We start from the raw sequence: 18,110 nt of genomic DNA on the forward strand, positions 1-18,110 counted from the left end.
AACCGAGGTTTCCAAACAACGGTGGGAGCGAGTATTATGTTCACGACGAGTAGCGGGGAAACCTGTGTGTCTTCTGTGTGGAGAAAGTGTGGCGGTACTGAAAAGAGTATAATCTGAGACGACATTATGAAACGAAACACGCGGACAAAAACAAGAATATGGACATGGAACAAAGGCTACAAAAGGCAGAGGAATTAAAACGAGGCCTCAAATCTCGACAGGCTCTGTTTCAAAAAAGGCCAAATCACAAGGCCAGCTGCTGTCAAAGGCCAGTTTTATTTTTGGCAGAAAGAGATCGCTAAACTCAGCCCGGCCCATTACGGAGGGGGATTTCATCAAAAAACTGCATGATTAAAGTTTGTTGACGAAGTTTGCCCAGAAAAAAAGGCAACTCTTTTTAAATGTGCAGTCTGAGCAGAAACACCCATTGCCGAGAGAGTTAGACCATTGTGCCCATCAATCATCTCTCTCTTCTTGAATACCGGTTTCTTTCATTTAATGTTCATGTTATGGGGATTTTTATATAAAGGAAATTTGTCTTTTGTGTCTGTTGAAAATTAAAGATTACTGACAGAGCCATAAGAAAATATTGCTTTATTTATCTGATCATATTGGAATATATTTGTTAGGTTTTCAGTAGGTTCAATTAGGTTCACTAGACTATATGCGTCATTTAAAWWTTTTTCAATGAACATTCGAACAGTCCGGCCCTCGGCTTGTAGCTAAATTTTTTATTTGGCCCTCCGTCCATTTGACTTTGACACCCCTGTGTTAAAGTAATGAAATACCAAGAAAATAATGTTTTTTTGCCATGATCCTTAAAATGTGCTGAGAATCTTCCAAAGCCAAGCAACTATACTGCACCATTCCCAGAAAATTGTTTGAAGGTTGTATTCAATATAACCAAAGAATAACCACGCTCTAAGAAACATATGGTTCTCAGAACGTTATTTGCTAGCTGGGTGGTCCATCAGGGCTAATCTTCCAGGGTTCATAAACGGACATGCAATACATAAGGGATCATCAACGAGGGGCTATGCGTTCTATGCATAATAATGAACAACGTTGCATTATTTTCCAGAGAACGCATAGACCCCCGAGTTGATTATCCCTTTTTATAAAATCCTCTCAGATCTCCACTAATGCATAGTGATTGTGGGCTAGGGACTAGGGCAGGATTTGGGATTGGCTTGTTAAAACTCTACAATTGTCTGTCTCCCTCTGTAGGTGACTTTGGAGAGGGTCCTGGGAATCACAGCCTCTGGCAACAGTGGTCTGGCCTGTGACCCCCACTCTGGTCTTGTTGCCTATCCTGCTGGGTGAGTCTAGGGGGAGAGAAAGAGAGAGACAGGTGTGAGTGTGTGCATGCCATACCTGGATTCAAGTACTATTTCATATGTCTCAATTACAGTACTTTCACATACATTCAAATTAAGTATTCAGATATATTGTATTTGAAAAGATGAGTAGTCATGTTTTTGAAAATACTCAAATACATTCCCATTAATTTAACTCAGGTATTTTTACTGAAGAAAAATATAAATGCAACATGTAAAGTTTTGGTCCCATGTTTCAAGAGCTGAAATAAAAGATCCCAGAAATTTTAAATATGCACAAAAAGCTTATTTCTCTCAAATGTTGTGCACAAATTTGTTTCCATCTCTGTTAGTGAGCATTTCTCTTTTGCCAAGATAATCCATCCATCTGACAGATGTGGCATATCAAGAAGCTGATTAAACAGCATGATCATTACAGAGGTGCACCTTGTGCTGGGGACAATAAAATGACACTAAAATGTGCAGTTTTGTTACACAACACAATGCCACAGATGTTTTGAGGGAGTTTACATACACACATATACGCTCCCTCCACATCTGGCTTCTTCACGTGCGGCATCATCTGACACCAGACACCCAGACAGCTGATGAACCTGTGGAGTATTTCTGTCTGTAATAAATCCCTTTTGTGTGGAAAAACTAATTCTGACTGGCTGGGCCTGGCTCCCCAGTGGGCCTATGCCCATCCATGGCTGCTCCCCTGCCCATTCATGTGAAATCCATAGATTAGGGCCTAATTTATTTATTTTGATGGACTGATTTCCTTATATGAACTGAAACTCAGTAGAATTGTTGCATGTTGCGTTTCCTATTTTTGTTAATTATAGTATTTAAAATAAGTATTTACATTTAAAAGTACAATTTGGTAGACTATTCTTATTTTTTTTATTTTTTTATTCTTTTTAATTTTTTTTACAAATAACCATTGAAATACTCAAGTATTTACTCAAAACACATACATTTGAACCCAGGTCTGGTGCATGCGTGCGTGACTACTTGTGAATAAAAGAGATTCGGAGAGAGATTGTTGTCACACTACAATGAAACCCGAAAGCTTATTAAGCACTGTTTGTGGTATCTGTGTGTTTTTTTTCCTTCTCTGATCTGACTGTGCTCAACAATTAATGTTAAAGCCCCCATGCATTCTTTTTAATGTGTTTTTTTAATCATCAATGTATGTCTTAAATCATTGTGTGTGTTTTATTTCATGAAATAACTCCAAATATGTATTTTTATCATTTATTTCCCTGAGCCTCCTTTTACCATTGAAATGTTCAGTCTGATTGTGTGGGCGTGTCAATACAAATTAAATATATTTACATACACAGCCTTGATTGGAGGATAGGATCATCTAGACTCTATGCAAATAAAAGATGATTGGTCAGAATAATCAGATCAGATTGTGATGTCATGCTGTGGGCCAAAAACAGGCTGAAATTCCAGTAAAAAAAAAAAAAAAAAGCTCTTGCACCTAAAGGGCATTATCATAATTTTCACAACTTCAGAGTGTTATTTCAACCTCATAGTGTCAAAATATAATTACAAAATAATTCAAATCACTTTTTGGACTCCACTGCCCTTTTTAAAGCTCATCAAGATTGCTCTGTAATACTCTACTCTCATTCCCTACGTGGTGCTTTAACTGTCCTGTACACAGAGTCGCTGTTCCATCATGCAGACTATGTAAGGTCCTTGTTCAACATTAGCAGTGCTGAATACGTCCAAGCTAAGATGGGATGGGGCTCGAGGGATGAACGAATGGAGTATTTAGTGGACGATCAGCATTGCTCAGAGTTGCTGCGGACTCTGTCTGCCTGTAAGCAGAAACAGTAAACAGAAGCAGAAATGCAGTAAGTAGGTCATGCTTCCTAAAAGCCTCTGTCATAACCTTATTAATCAGGCCAATGTCTGGAACAACAAGAGAATTAGGTCCTTGGACTAGCTCTGCGCCAAGGACTGTGTGTGTGCGTGCCATTGTTCATACCTTTGCCAATCCTCCTCCGCTCCTCTATTTTAAACTCCTGGCACACTTAATAGGCCAGGGACGTGGTTCACACATAGCTGTTTCACATAGCTGCCAGCGTGTCCTGTCTTAATTAGCGGCCAGGGTGTCCTGTCATAATTTACAACCCCACATTCTCTGTGACCAGGAAGTGATGATAGCAGGAAGTGATAGGCACACATTATGACAGGGACTCCGGTATCTGATTTGAATGGCAGTCCGGTAGAAGCTCATAGAGGTTCACACGATTATCAGGACGGGCTTAGAGATTCTGTTTAGGATCAGTGGAAGCTTTAACAGTGGTAACACTGCTTTACATATTATATATTCAGGATTAAGAGAAGCGTTGTTGCAGAACACGGAACAAACAGCCCTTCGAAAGCCTGTTAGGTAACTAACACCCCTGTTGGGTCACTACTGTCACATACAGAAAGTATTCATACCCCTTGACTTATTCCACATTTTGTTGTGTTACAGAATAAAACATTTATGAAATAGATTTTTTCCCAAATCTATCCTCTCACAATACCCCATAATGGCAAAGTGAAAACATGTTTTTAGAAATGGTTGCACATTTCTTGGAGAATGAAATACAGAAATATGTTATTTACATAAGTATTCACAGTGAATGCCATATTCCTCACTGCCTTTTTGGAAATGCAAATTGCCCTTATATCACGTAATTATTATTCTGCTGCCACATATTACTCAGCGGCCGATAAAGTGCATAAGACGATGGTCGACTTTAATGAGAGGATACAGTGTAATTACACTGTAGTTACAGTAGTGATTCCTGATGTGTAACCCTGGTGTTTTTCTCCTGCTCTGTAGCTGTGTGGTGGTCCTGCTGAACCCCAAGAAGAACAGACAGCACCACATCCTGAATACATCCAGGTGAGACATTACTCACTCACACTACCAACCCCTGATCACCATCCTACTCATTACCTATTCATCCGCTAATCATCCTCTACTCATCCCCTAAACACCCACTGATACATGTATGACTGTAACCACAGAATACTCTTCTCTCTTTTAACAGGAAAACTATCACAGCTCTGTCCTTCTCTTCAGATGGCAAATACTTGGTCACAGGAGAGGTGAGTTCTTTCTCTCTCTCTCTCTCTGATTTTAATCCTCAAAAGATGGTTAGTGGGTTTTATTGAATATCTCCCTGTGTTGTAGTGCGGTTGTACCGTAGGTGTGGTAATGTTCTAGCTCCAGATTAGCTCATGTGGCTCGACGTTGATGTGGCGCTTTAGCCTAATCCCAGCTAGCCAATCAGAGCCAAAATAAATCCCTCTCGCTGTAAATAGGTGATCCCTTCAGAGTTGCCATAGCAGCAGGGGTCAAAGTACCAAGTACCGTGCTCATAAGTCTGCTGTTGGTTACACACGCACATACACACACACACACCCCACCCCCCCCTCTCTGGGTAGAAGTTACCCTTAGGTAGAGATCTAGGATCAGTTTACCCTTCCCAATGCTAACCTTAACCATTAGGGTGGGGGAATACGTTATTATTGGTTATTGAGGAAGGTATCTCATTTGAATCCTTCCTACATTTCCTTTTCTTTTGGGTCATGGTTAAAGACTAGACTATCACTGATCGACTCTGTCATTATATTGATTTGAGTCCCTTACTATGGAAGCAATGATGAATCTGTTACAGAAGCAGAACAATCAGTAGGATAAAAACTAGCGGTAAAAATGTGGATATCCCTGTATCTCTGAGAGGACGATCTGATCACACACACACACACACACACACACACCAACACACACACACACACACACACACACACACAACACACACACACACACACACACACACACACACACACACACACACACACACACACACACACCACACACAGAGAGAGAGAGAGAGCTGATCCACAGACAGTGTTTTCATAGAGTCCCTGTATCCTCAGTCGACCATATCCTGAACTCTGACCTGGGCACAGTACATTCAAGTAACAACCTTTTGACCTTTTGATTGTGTGTGAAATGGTTCAGACTGAGTGGATTGTGGCGGACACAGCATGTGTAATCTCACTGTGACTTTATCTCTCTCTCCCTTCTCTCCATCTATCTCCCCTTCTCTCGTTCTCGCACTCCCTCCCCCTCCCAGTCGGGTCACCTGCCTGCGGTGCGTGTTTGGGAGGTGTGTGAGTTTCGGCAGGTGGCAGAGCTGCAGGAACATAAGTATGGCGTATCCTGTGTGGCCTTCTCTCCAACAGTAAATACATCGTTAGCGTGGGTTACAGCACGACATGATGGTCCACGTCTGGGCATGGAAGGTACGCCAGCAGCCTCTGGCCAATAGGCATCTTACTTAAGTTGCCCAATGTCACCTTTCTGTCAACAAATGAAATTCTCATCTGCCCCGTGTGACCTTTCTATGAGCCAATATTGTCTGCCTTCCATAGCCACTGCCAGAACAGAACATCACTATATTTGCCCTTCTGCTAAGCCACTGCCCCAGAGACAGCAACATCACTCTATTATCTGCCCTTCTGCTATAGCCACTGCCCCAGAGACAGCAACATCAATATTATCTGCCCTTCTGCTATAGCCACTGCCCAGAGACAGCAACATCAATATTATCTGCCCTTCTGCTATAGCCACTGCCCAGAGACAGCAACATCACTATTATCTGCCCTTCTGCTATAGCCACTGCCCCAGAGACAGCAACATCACTATTATCTACCCTTCTGCTATAGCCACTGCCCAGAGACAGCAACATCACTATTATCTACCCTTCTGCTATAGCCACTGCCCAGAGACAGCAACATCACTATTATCTGCCCTTCTGCTATAGCACTGCCCCGAGACAGCAACATCACTTTATCTACCCTTCTGCTATAGCCACTGCCCCAGAGACAGCAACATCACTATTATCTGCCCTTCTGCTATAGCACTGCCCCAGAGACAGCAACATCACTATTATCTACCCTTCTGCTATAGCCACTGCCCCAGAGACAGCAACATCAATATTATCTACCCTTCTGCTATAGCCACTGCCCCAGAGACAGCAACATCACTATTATCTACCCTTCTGCTATAGCCACTGCTCCCAGAGACAGCAACATCACTATTATCTACCTTCTGCTATAGCACTGTCCCAGAGACACATCACTATTATCTGCCTTCGCTATAGCCACTGCCCCAGAGACAGCAATCACTATTATCTGCCCTTCTGCTATAGCCACTCCCCAGAGACAGCAACATCTATATTATCTCCTTCTGCTATACCACTGCCCCAGAGACAGCAAATCATCTATTATCTACCCTTCTGCTATAGCCACTGCCCAGAGACAGCAACATCAATATTATCTACCCTTCTGCTATAGCCACTGCCCCAGAGACAGCAACATCACTATTATCTACCCTTCTGCTATAGCCACTGCCCCAGAGACAGCAACATCACTATTATCTACCTTCTGCTATAGCCACTGCCCCAGAGACAGCAACATCATATTATCTACCCTTCTGCTATAGCCACTGCCCAGAGACAGCAACATCACTATTATCTGCCCTTCTGCTATAGCCACTGCCCCAGAGACAGCAAACATCACTATTATCTGCCCTTCTGCTATAGCCACTGCCCCAGAGACAGCAACATCACTATTATCTGCCCTTCTGCTATAGCCACTGCCCCAGAGACAGCAACACACTATATCTTTGCCCTTCTGCTATAGCCACTGCCCCAGAGACAGCAACATCACTATTATCTGCCCTTCTGCTATAGCCACTGCCCCAGAGACAGCAACATCACTATTATCTGCCCTTCTGCTATAGCCACTGCCCCAGAGACAGCAACATCACTATTATCTGCCCTTCTGCTATAGCCACTGCCCCAGAGACAGCAACATCACTATTATCTGCCCTTCTGCTATAGCCACTGCCCCAGAGACAGCAACATCATATTATTACCCTTCTGCTATAGCCACTGCCCCGAGACAGCAACATCACTATTATCTCCCTTCTGCTATAGCCACTGCCCCAGGACAGCAGAAACATCACTATTATCTGCCCTTCTGCTTATCAGTCCCGACTTGCCCCAACGACAGAACTTCTACTATTTATGTGCCCTTCTGCTATAGCCACTGCCCCAGAGACAGCAACATCACTATTATCTGCCCTTCTGCTTGTGTAACTGCCACAGAGTCTATACTCCTATAGTTACTGCCCTCATATATTTTGTGTTTTTGTTGTGGTTGCAGAAGAACACAATAATTGCTGCTAACAAGGTGTCCAGTAAGGTGACAGCAGTGTCCTTCTCTGAGGATAGCTCCTACTTTGTGACGGCAGGGAACAGACACGTCAAGTTCTGGTACCTGGACCACTCCAAATCTATCAAGGTACTTTCATCTCTGTTTCTTGGGTTTCTGTGCAGGCTAATGCTACTGATTGTGAGCGGAATAACAGAATGGCTAACTCTTGTTACTCATTGCATTTTACATAACTAACTCACTGCGTTTCTCTCTACAGGCCAGTACACCTGTACCTCTGCTGGGGCGCTCTGGGCTCCTGGGGGAGCTGAGGAACAACTTTTTTTGTGATGTGGCGTGTGGGCGGGGCTCTAAGGCCGAAAGCACCTTCTGTATCACCTCCTCCGGCCTGCTCTGTGAGTTCAACCCCAAGAGGATGCTGGACAAGTGGGTGGACTTACGGGTGAGTCACTGACAGATGGATGGGCCTATGGGTGAGCCACTGACAAATGGGTGGGCCTATGGGCGAGTGACTGACATAGGAGTGTGAAGGTGCCTTTGGACTGTTAACAGATGGCCCCGTGCTAGGAAACGGCCGGCGTGTGTCTGTGGAGGGAAAGGAGTTCATGTCTGTGTTTGGTATGGATTCTGTCCAACTGAAGGCTCTGTTGAGGTCTGTGTGTCCCCTGTGTCCTGCCAGCAGTAAGGGGATCACAGAGAGATTAGGGTTGGGGACGGGGAAGGGATGCGTTTGAGATACTTTCAATGGGAACACCTTTGTCCATCTAAGTCCATCCAAGAGTTAGGCCAGGAAATTGAGCGTGGGTATGTAACCTAGATCATTACTGACTGGATCCTTGGGTCCTTGACACTCGATTTTCTCTGTTGCATGACTTCCTGTCCTCTGTAGACCATGCGTAGCAATGTCAATCTCTGTGTCTGAGCAGCACCTCCAAGTCACTCTTTAATGTTATCGATTGATTCATTGGTCGACTGATTGGTTGATTGATCTCTTCCTGTCCCCGTAGACCAGTGTGGCCAGGTCTCTGTGTGTGTCAGAGGAGCTGATCTTCTGTGGCTGTGCTAATGGGATGGTGCGAGCCTTCAGCCCTGCTGACCTGGGGTTCATCTGTACCCTGCCAAGACCACACCACCTTGGCACTGACGTGTCCAGCATCACACAGGCCAGGTGTGACACACACACACACACACCTCTGGGTAGAAGTTACCCTGGTATAGATCTAGGATCAGCTTACCTTTCCCAATGCTAACAGGGGCATCTTCACAACCCTGTTTTACAACCAATATTAGGAGCTGAAGCAGGTTACTCCTGGTACACCATGCATTAACATAAGTCACACATTACTTATTTTCTCCCATCAGCCACCTGTTCTCCAACAAGATGTCCGCCTGTTACCCTGACTCTGTGGCGGTGACCTATGACCCGGCCAGTCATTGGTTGAGCTGTGTGTATAACGACCACAGCCTGTATGTGTGGGATGTCAGGGACCTCCACAGGGTAGGCAAGGTGCATTCTGCCCTCTACCACGCCGCCTGTGTCTGGGACCTACAGGTAAAATGTCAAGATAGCAGAGTAATATTTGAGGGCTGTAGAGATGATTAAGTGTCTCTGTAGTCGAGGCTATATGGAAGTACTTCAGTACGATGCAGAGCGAGTGTTCCTTTACAATACCATCGCATCCTTCTCCATGTGTTCTTCCTCCCCTCTCTGTTCTCCAGATGGTCCCGGAGGTCCCAGAGTCTGGCCTGTCTTCTGGAGAGTTCCTCAGCTGTTCAGCAGACAACACTGTCAGACTGTGGAGTACAGAGAGGCAGGGACACACACATACGCAGAATGTTCTCAGTAAGGTATGTGTCCAATACTTAACAGTAGTAGACTGTTAACAGTAATAACAGTAGTAGTAGATACTGACCCGCCTCCGCATGTAAAAAGCTGCGTTGTGTTGAGATAAACTGTTAACCCTCTTGCTCTATTGGCTCCTGGGAGTCATCTTTCTCCCTCACCCCCGTTGGACTCCAGCCATCCTTTTCATCCACCTCTCTACCCCTCAGGACTTGTTGAAGGTGATCTATATGGATGAAAACACCACCGCCCTGGTGGAAACAGAGGGAAGTGTGTCTGCTAGCACAGAGAAGACAGACGGACAGACAGCAGAGACCAGGACAGGCATTAGGACCATCTGTGTCAGCCCCGATGGGAAACACCTGGCGTCTGGAGACCGCAACGGGATGCTGAGGTACAGAACGGGAAGAGAATGCAACGGGGATGGGATAGGAATGGAGGCTGGTTATGTCTGTGCAGGGTGTGTGTTTGATGTGTGTGTGTGTGCGTATGCGCGTGCGTGTCTTCTGCAGGGTTCATGACCTCAGCAGTATGACAGAGATTCAGAAGGTGGAGGCCCATGACTCAGAGATCCTGTGTCTGGAATACTCTAAACCAGAGACGGGTCTGAAGCTGTTAGCCACCGCTAGCCGCGACCGTCTGATCCACGTCCTGGATGCTGAGAAAGACTACGGCCTGGTCCAGACCCTGGACGAACACTCTTCATCCATCACCGCTGTCCGATTCGCTGGTGAGCGACCTTTAACCTCCCGGCATCAGAGAGAGAGACGTTATCAGGACGTCAACATATGTAGAACAGACACAGTCTATGTAGTAGGTTTTGACAGTAGGAGATGGGTCTTTGTCATGGTCAAAGCTGGGGTTGTTTTCATGGCTAGGGTTACTTTGCCTCTCCTCCCTCAGCCAATGACAACAAGGTGAGGATGATCAGCTGTGGAGCAGACAAGAGCATCTACTTCCGTACGGCTCACAGGGTAAGGCACTTAACACTCAGTCAGGAAACACAGGGTAATGAACACGTTCGGGTGTCACGTTGCAATTACAGAAGTCCAAAATTTGAGTTGTTGTAAATGCAACGTTTTGTCACTAACTGGGTTCTCAGTATTTCAGCATTTCCATAAGAGACAACAGTCATCATCATCATCCACTCTTCATACGTTCCTCCTTCCCTTTCAACTGTCCCTGTTAGGATAATGGATAGAGGGCTGGGACCACTGTTAAGTTCTGGAACATGAGTTCATCGCAGGGACAGGGTTCCACTTCCAGACCCCAAAATGTCTTGTTAACTTCCTGCTAGCATCTTTCCCAGTGTAAATAGACATTATTCGAGTGGCAGTTTAGGAAACAAACACTGACATAGATCGCTCTCGCTCTCGCTCTCGCTCTCTCTCGCTCTCAATCTGATCTTCTCTGGCAGTGCTCTCTGTTCCATCTATTATCATGCTCTTTGTTTTTACCAAGTGGCTGCCTGTCGGTATTTAACTTAGAGAAATTGCACACGGCCCCATCTGGTTTTAAAAACATCCGTTACCGTCTATAAGGGAATGTAGCTCTGCTTGTACATGAACTGCAGACACTGAGCATAGAGAGTAGAATACCTTAAGATGATGTGAACATTATTGTTCAAGAGTAAGCTAGATAACCCCAACAGAGGTTGTTGTTGTTATCCCCCCCCCCCCAGACAGACGGAGGTACAGAGTTCAGGCGCTCCCACCACGTGGTGAGGAAGACCACTCTGTACGACATGGATGTAGAGCCCAGCTGTAAGTACGCTGCTGTGGGCTGCCAGGACCGATGCATCAGGATCTTCAACATCAGCAATGGGAAACAGAAGACATTCTACAAGGGTTCACAGACTGAGGACGGCAGCCTGCTTAAGGTTTAGTATCATTCAARTCTAAAACTCTGTCAAAAACAGATACAAAATCTCATCTCCCTGTTGCCGCTCCCCAAAGAAGGTCTTTTTGAAGCTTGCGATGGTTACGTTTCAACTAGAGATGTGTCGATATCATTTTGGTTTGACTAAATAACATTGCAACTGTGTGGACTTCACGTCCACGGATTTGTGACGTTCAGACAACATGCTTGCCCATTGGGCCAGGTCACAGGTGTGAATGTTCTGGGGGTTTAACCTACCACCCAGTTTGAGTACAATGGGAAGGCTGTTGATGGCCCATCAGCAGGCAGTTAACTATGCTACATTGAGAGCCGGTGAGATGATTTTGTGCCTGCAGGAACAGTCACGTATGCTCTTTTACATAGTAATTTACAGCAAGGATAAACCGATATCACGATATGCCTGGCTCCGTATTGATATCAAACGATATCGATGTCATTTGAATTGTCGATATTGGTGCCTACCACTAGTTTCTACCTTTTTTTGTTCTGTTTTTCCCCATGCAGGTGCAGACTGATCCGTCTGGTCAGTACGTTGCCACCAGCTGCTCCGATAAGAACATCAGCATCTTTGACTTCCGCTCTGGAGTGTGTGTGGCTACCATGTTTGGACACTCTGGTAACAGACCATGACACACACACACACACACACACACACAGACAGAGTATCAAAACAACCTACCAGCCAGCTGATTGATTCTTCTCCTGTTCTCAGAGATAGTGACTGGGATAAAGTTCACCAACGACTGTAAACATCTGATCTCTGTGTCTGGGGACAGGTATGACCCCTGCCCTAGTGTGTGTGTGTGTGTGTGTGTGTGTGTGTGTGTGTGTGTGAGAGAGTCTGTCTGTCTGTGTCTGTGTCTGTCTGATGGCCTGCTGTCTATTCCAGCTGTATCTTCATGTGGCGTCTGGCTCCAGAGCTGACCATGAGTATGAGAGAACGTCTTTCCCAACTCAGACGAACCCCCCTCACACCCCCCTGCAACACCTCCACACTCAGGTAAAGGATTGGATGGGTGTAAGCAGTAAGGTAACAGTTTCCACAAGAAACCAAGGAGTATGGGCTAGAGGACTGGACAGACATTTCACAGTCTCCTAGGGCTGGGTGGTATACCATACCACTGACTATATACCGGTATTGATGCACGGACCGGTTTGGGTTTTACCTTCTAAGACGGAATTTCAATGTTTTGTTTGTTAAATGTGATACGCTACCACGCCACGTGTAGCGTCCGTTTTTATAGTTTAGCCCGCTACTTGAGTCGTCTCCCTCTCTCCATTCCGATTTCCTCACAGACTGAGCCCCGCTCCCTGTCACTCAAGGAGCCACCGCAGGTTATTCATCTTCACTCTCCTCTCGTCAGGTTACATTTATTTTTTGTACTTGATGCCACTCTTCCTCACCACACCGCTTCCCTCTACACTCAGCTCCTTTCCTTCTTCCTCGCTGTCCATTTCCACATCTCCGCGCTCTTTCCGCTTCTTCATCCGGTGTGGTAGCAGACTGTTCACATTGTTATTGTATCTTGAATTTGACGCCATGTCCAGCGGCGCATGAAAATGTTAGCTACATGAAACTGCTAAGAGCAAACATTTAATGTTGCGGTAACGAGTGCGCTGGGAGTCGGGAAGCAAGTACAGGGAGTGAGTGTTATGAGGTGCTGGGGTGCTTGACGATGGTGACAGGTGTGCGGGATAATCAGCAGCCTGGTGACCTAGAGGCCGGAGAGGGAGTATACGTGACAGTACCCCTCCCCCCGATGCGTGGCTCCAGCCGCAGGACGCCGACAAAGGGGACGAACCCGGGGATCAGGAAAGGACCGGTCACGCCGGCTGAGGCGCGGGAACCTGTCACGCCGGACTGAGGCGCGGTGACTGTACTGGTTCCGGTGGGCGGGGAACCTGTCACGTTTGCCGGCATGAGGCGCGGCGTAACCCTGTCAGCCGAGACTGAGGCGCGGGAAACTGTCGAAGCCGGCTGAGGCGCGGAACCCGTTTGCGAGCGGCGGCTGAGGACCGCGGAACACTGACGCCGGCTAGGGGCGCTGGAACCTCGAGCCGGCTGAGGCGCGGAAACTAGACAGTCCCCACCGGCTGAGGCACGAAGCTGACGGGACACGTGGAAGCAGAGGAGTCGAGCTCGCGATACGGAAAGGCATAAAGCCCAACGAGCCGGACTCGGGCAGGGGAGGTTGGCGATCCGGCTAGGGCAGAGAGACTGATAGCAACCGGCGGAGGCAGGGGAGCCTGGCTGTAGGCGGCCCGGACGACGCCCATTGCAAATTACCACACGTCGCCGAGGCCACCCAAATAATTCAACAATTCACATAAAAAAAGCAAAAATACACTCACGCATCTGACGCTTTTCCCCTTAAGGTGAGTGGTGTTATTCCAGCAGCACTCTGTACCTCCATATAATTTCAACAAAATACCTTTCGACCAAAGTGTAAACGTGTAGCCAGCTGAGCGCACCTTCCGTAACCGGATTGCAAGTACTAATCCCCGGGAGTCGAGACGTGTCACTAATACCAAGTTTTGAAGGAGCTAGGGTGCACATCTCATTATCAGTACACATCCATTCCAATAATGTCCAAGCTTCACAATCCACACTATCCAGATTCTAACAACCACATTCTGAATTGATGTTTATATGGGTTGACAGCAGGATCGTCTCGCCGGATCCAAATGATAACATAGTCCAGTCAACGCTACAAGCCTTGATGACACACTCACCCCTTGCGGCATCAGCGCAAGCAGGAGCTATCCCATCTTGACAGTCAATGTTCCATGCAGAAAAAGTATGACCATTTACGTCAGACCAAACTCCTATTGAGTTTTACTCTCCCATACCGTCGTCAAATAACATTGTCCCTCCTGGCTTTTATCTATTCTCTGTCTGCTCATCATACATTCACGAACAACAACTCGTGGACAACCAAAGTAGCCACTAACATTTATAACTACTTACATTTCTTAACTCTTTCTATAGAGTAACAATCTTCATTACATACGTTCATATTTCTATTCAACGCCATCGTATTACCAGTCAACTTCGACAACATTACCTGACGTAACCGTCTTGAGATACTAACTATCTTGTCCACCAGTATCAAGATCCTCCGTAAATTGCAAAGCCACATCCTATCAATTTCATTTGCGTTCAATTCAGACAAATATAACAAGGCTATATTATCTTGTCAATTAATCTATTGCAGCCTACGTGGAACGTGCTGGCCCATAATATAGACACTAAACGGAAATCGCTCAGCTACCAATGAGTGCAGGAAATGCCATAATTTGATGAAAATGCTAAAAAACATTGGGGTTGAAGTTTCGCATGATACGTAATCAAAAAAATCAGAATGGAGAATTCTGCCAACTGCGAGAGGTGGTAAGCAGTACTATGGAAAATCACCATTATTGCTATCAATTAGGTCTTGCTAGTTGACAACATTTAGGCGAGGTCCCCTGCTCTCTCACTCTACGGTATAGGGACTGATGTTTATTTTGTGGTGATTTAGTGGCGAGGTTCAAGCGTGGGTGTGTGAAGCATTATCAGTTAATGTATGTCGTCCTAGTCGTGTGGGTGGTGGAGTGTGTGTTGTGATCATGATGCGTGACTATGTGTGTATTGTAACGTCGCCTCAGGTCTGCACAATGATTAGTATGTGAATAGAGTGCGTAGGTATTCAAGTGATCTAGGCGTGATGGTCTATTTGAGGCGCATCTTGCAGCTAGCGTGTGCAAGACTCCTAGCCTTGATGTTGTTGTGGTGGTGTGTGAGGGGTCTTGGTGGGTAAGAGGTGGGGATACGACGCTGGCTAGGGGTCATGGTGACTCTCGGGTCTCTGCTAGATGGGTTGCACGTCAGCTGGGGTTCATGTTGCTGCATGTATCGCCAGAAAGAGGGCTGAGATAGGTCACATGAGGCGTCCGTGGCAGGGGAGCAGACGGAGCAAGAGGCGCAAAGCATGTCCACGTAGTGAATGCTGTGCAAGTTCATGGATAAAGGGCCAATGGGATAGAAGCGTCGTATCGTGCCATGAAGTGGTGTGAAGACACAACAGGAGCTCAGCTAGCTGATGTCTGGCGATGAGCAAGGAACAATAACAGTTGTCGGAAGACATGTGGTTAGGTGAGGTTAGATGTAATGTATATAGTTGAGACGAATAAAGTAGAGGATGCTTATGCAAACTAGTTTTCGGCGGAGTATGAATGTTGTTACTGGGTACATTCAGCTCTATGACAATGCAATAACTACCGATTGCTTATTCTCAGTGGCGCCAATTGTAGCAGGGACATTGCTATTCTTTCGTACATGTATTTTTACTAGAGAAGGCGTGCTGCGTCAAATCCGAGTTACGGGTTGACCACATCAGTAGTGTTAAGCATGGACGCAGGGACATTCTAAGGTGTTGATGGGAGAGTAAAGATATATGTGGGACATGATTTACTTTGTTACACAAGGATATATTCAGCCTCTGATGTAAAATTATTGAGAGTGCTGCCATTATCTCTCAAGACAATATCATCAAACACATCTATCAGCGCTACAGCAATGAATCTCTAGAGTCGCTCGACAATATCAACACGGACAAGGACCCTTTAGTCACGACATACAGGGCATGCCTTATACTACGACAAGATCCCAAGCGGCTAGGGCAGTCATGTAATTCAAATAAGTTCAACGCACAATTGGTGGCACAACAGAGACCAGAATAGCTTCAAACACACAAAAGCCATCGGCCACACAGGCCGCGTCTTCTTCAATAGTTCGCTGCCGGGCCACACAAACAAACTGTCAAGCACTTGTCGAACCTGCCCACACAGCACAACAACACCACACACACAACACACACACAAACCACAACGGAGTGCTCCTTTCTTGCCCTCTGCTGGTCATGCTACTCTCTTTCTACTACTCCTACATATTTATTGGGAAGTGACACTATTTCCTTATTTGGCTCTATACTCAGCTTGAGATCAAATGCTTTTATAATTCATATAATGTACGCGACACAGTACACGAATGTCTTTTGTTATTCTGAGCACACTTTCATACATATCTGTTTTATAGTTTATAAAAAAACACAAAAACACTTTATGTACCTACCCAGCTAGCACATAACGTTCTGAGAACCATATGTTTCTTAGAGCTTGGTGAGCGCGTGGTTGTACTATGATTATTTTTCATAAAACCTTCCCACAACTTTCTGGGAATGGTGCAGGATAGTTCCTTGGCTTTGGAACATTCTCAGCACATTTAAGGAACTTGACAAAAAAAAAAAAAATCTTGGTATGTCATTACTTTAACAGAACGTTTCCTAAACGTTCAAACATAGTTGCATTTAATTTCAGTTTTAGTAATGTTCTAGGAACGTTCTCCAACTGGTTTGCTTAAGGTTTCCTCGTGGTTTTATTTGAAGTAATGTTCTCAAATTGTTCCAGGAACATTAAGAAAACTTTCCATAAAAACCACAAGAAAACGTTAACTTTCGGAGAACGTTCTAACAATGTTATTTAATTTATTGATAATGCCCGAGAAGCAAACCGTGCCGATTTATCCTCAACCCACCTGCTTCGAGGGCATTATCACTTTTATACAACGGGTTATCAACATATTCAAATAGTGATTGACATTTTAATTAATAACGTTATTTTTATTAATATATTCATACCATTTCATCCTTCCACAAGATATAGTGTTGCTACCCAAGCCGGCTGGTCGTTCGTTCTATTGGTTCGGTGGCCAGAGATGCGACTAAGTCGTTCAGTCTTTTTGTTCTGTATCWATGGACGCGACCCAGTCGTTCGTTCCATTGCTAGCTAGCCAACTACAGCTAATTTACAATCCCGCCAAACAGTGCAGCCAGAATAACCACAGTAGTTGTATTTGCATTTGTTTATGCTGTTTTCTAGTGACATTTATTTGGATACATCCATAACAATGAGCTAAGGAGGCGCGATTTCGCCTGGCATAGAAAATGTGCTCTCTCGTCAGGGGAGCTAGCTGTTCAGAGGAGCTAGCCAACAACACAGCTAACACAATCACTTCAAACGGAATCTGGAAAGACTGCAAACTACAGTAGCTGCACTTCGTTTAGTTTGACCTTTAACCTATATATCCATAAAAAGTATGCAAGCTGATTCATGAGTTCGACTGYCTGAGAAACGCTCCCTGCCTGTCTCTCGTCCCGACTCGTTCATTACTATMGGACAGCTCGAGATAGAATTTGAATATTGAAACAATGTTGCAAATGTTGGAGAGACAGACAGACAGCAAGGTTAATACAAATCTCTGCTGTTGAAAACTAAATGTTAGTCTATAAAGAATGTGAGATAATGTCTAGATGCTTTTTATACTGGAGATCAAGTTTATAAATTGCTTGGCTGGGCTGATGAGACAGTGGATTGCGCAGTCAGATGGAACAGAGTAAATAGGCATTTTAACGTCATAGATTTAGCTGGTGGTAAKTTGTGGAATAGACACCGGCTGGAATGCAGTTTTAACCAGCATTCAGGATTAGACCCACCCGTTGTGTAAAAACATATACATTCCATTCTCAGCYTCAACAAAACTCTCCCTATCCTCTATCTTAAGTATGTGCAGGTGTTTTGGCCACGCCCACTAATTGACCACACCTGATCTMAATGAGGGRTTGTTTCCTTTTAAATGGGMTCTGTTTGAATAGATGATCAGTATTGTATGAGTTTAAAAACATGGCGTGCTAGCTCCATCCTGGTGGTGCAGTGGACTAATTCCATGGACAGAGAACAGAAGATCATAGGTT

General features: G+C 45.2%; 1 protein-coding gene across 1 annotated transcript in view; it reads left to right on the forward strand.

Moving 5' to 3' along the window:
• Nucleotides 1–18,110, forward strand: part of LOC111954134 (mitogen-activated protein kinase-binding protein 1-like) — a 51,535-nt gene that overhangs the window by 12,567 nt on the left and 20,858 nt on the right. Inside the window, 19 exon segments of the mRNA XM_070435730.1 lie at nucleotides 1,228–1,319; nucleotides 4,171–4,233; nucleotides 4,382–4,439; nucleotides 5,474–5,576; nucleotides 5,579–5,602; nucleotides 5,605–5,642; nucleotides 7,569–7,706; nucleotides 7,837–8,019; nucleotides 8,585–8,745; nucleotides 8,940–9,129; nucleotides 9,297–9,425; nucleotides 9,630–9,814; nucleotides 9,933–10,150; nucleotides 10,324–10,394; nucleotides 11,102–11,299; nucleotides 11,824–11,935; nucleotides 12,032–12,095; nucleotides 12,209–12,319; nucleotides 13,094–13,169. Of these exon segments, the coding sequence (XP_070291831.1) occupies nucleotides 1,228–1,319; nucleotides 4,171–4,233; nucleotides 4,382–4,439; nucleotides 5,474–5,576; nucleotides 5,579–5,602; nucleotides 5,605–5,642; nucleotides 7,569–7,706; nucleotides 7,837–8,019; nucleotides 8,585–8,745; nucleotides 8,940–9,129; nucleotides 9,297–9,425; nucleotides 9,630–9,814; nucleotides 9,933–10,150; nucleotides 10,324–10,394; nucleotides 11,102–11,299; nucleotides 11,824–11,935; nucleotides 12,032–12,095; nucleotides 12,209–12,319; nucleotides 13,094–13,169 (2,214 nt within the window).

The sequence above is a fragment of the Salvelinus sp. IW2-2015 genome, linkage group LG28, assembly GCF_002910315.2.
Source record: "Salvelinus sp. IW2-2015 linkage group LG28, ASM291031v2, whole genome shotgun sequence".
Classification (NCBI taxonomy): Eukaryota; Metazoa; Chordata; class Actinopteri; order Salmoniformes; family Salmonidae; genus Salvelinus; species Salvelinus sp. IW2-2015.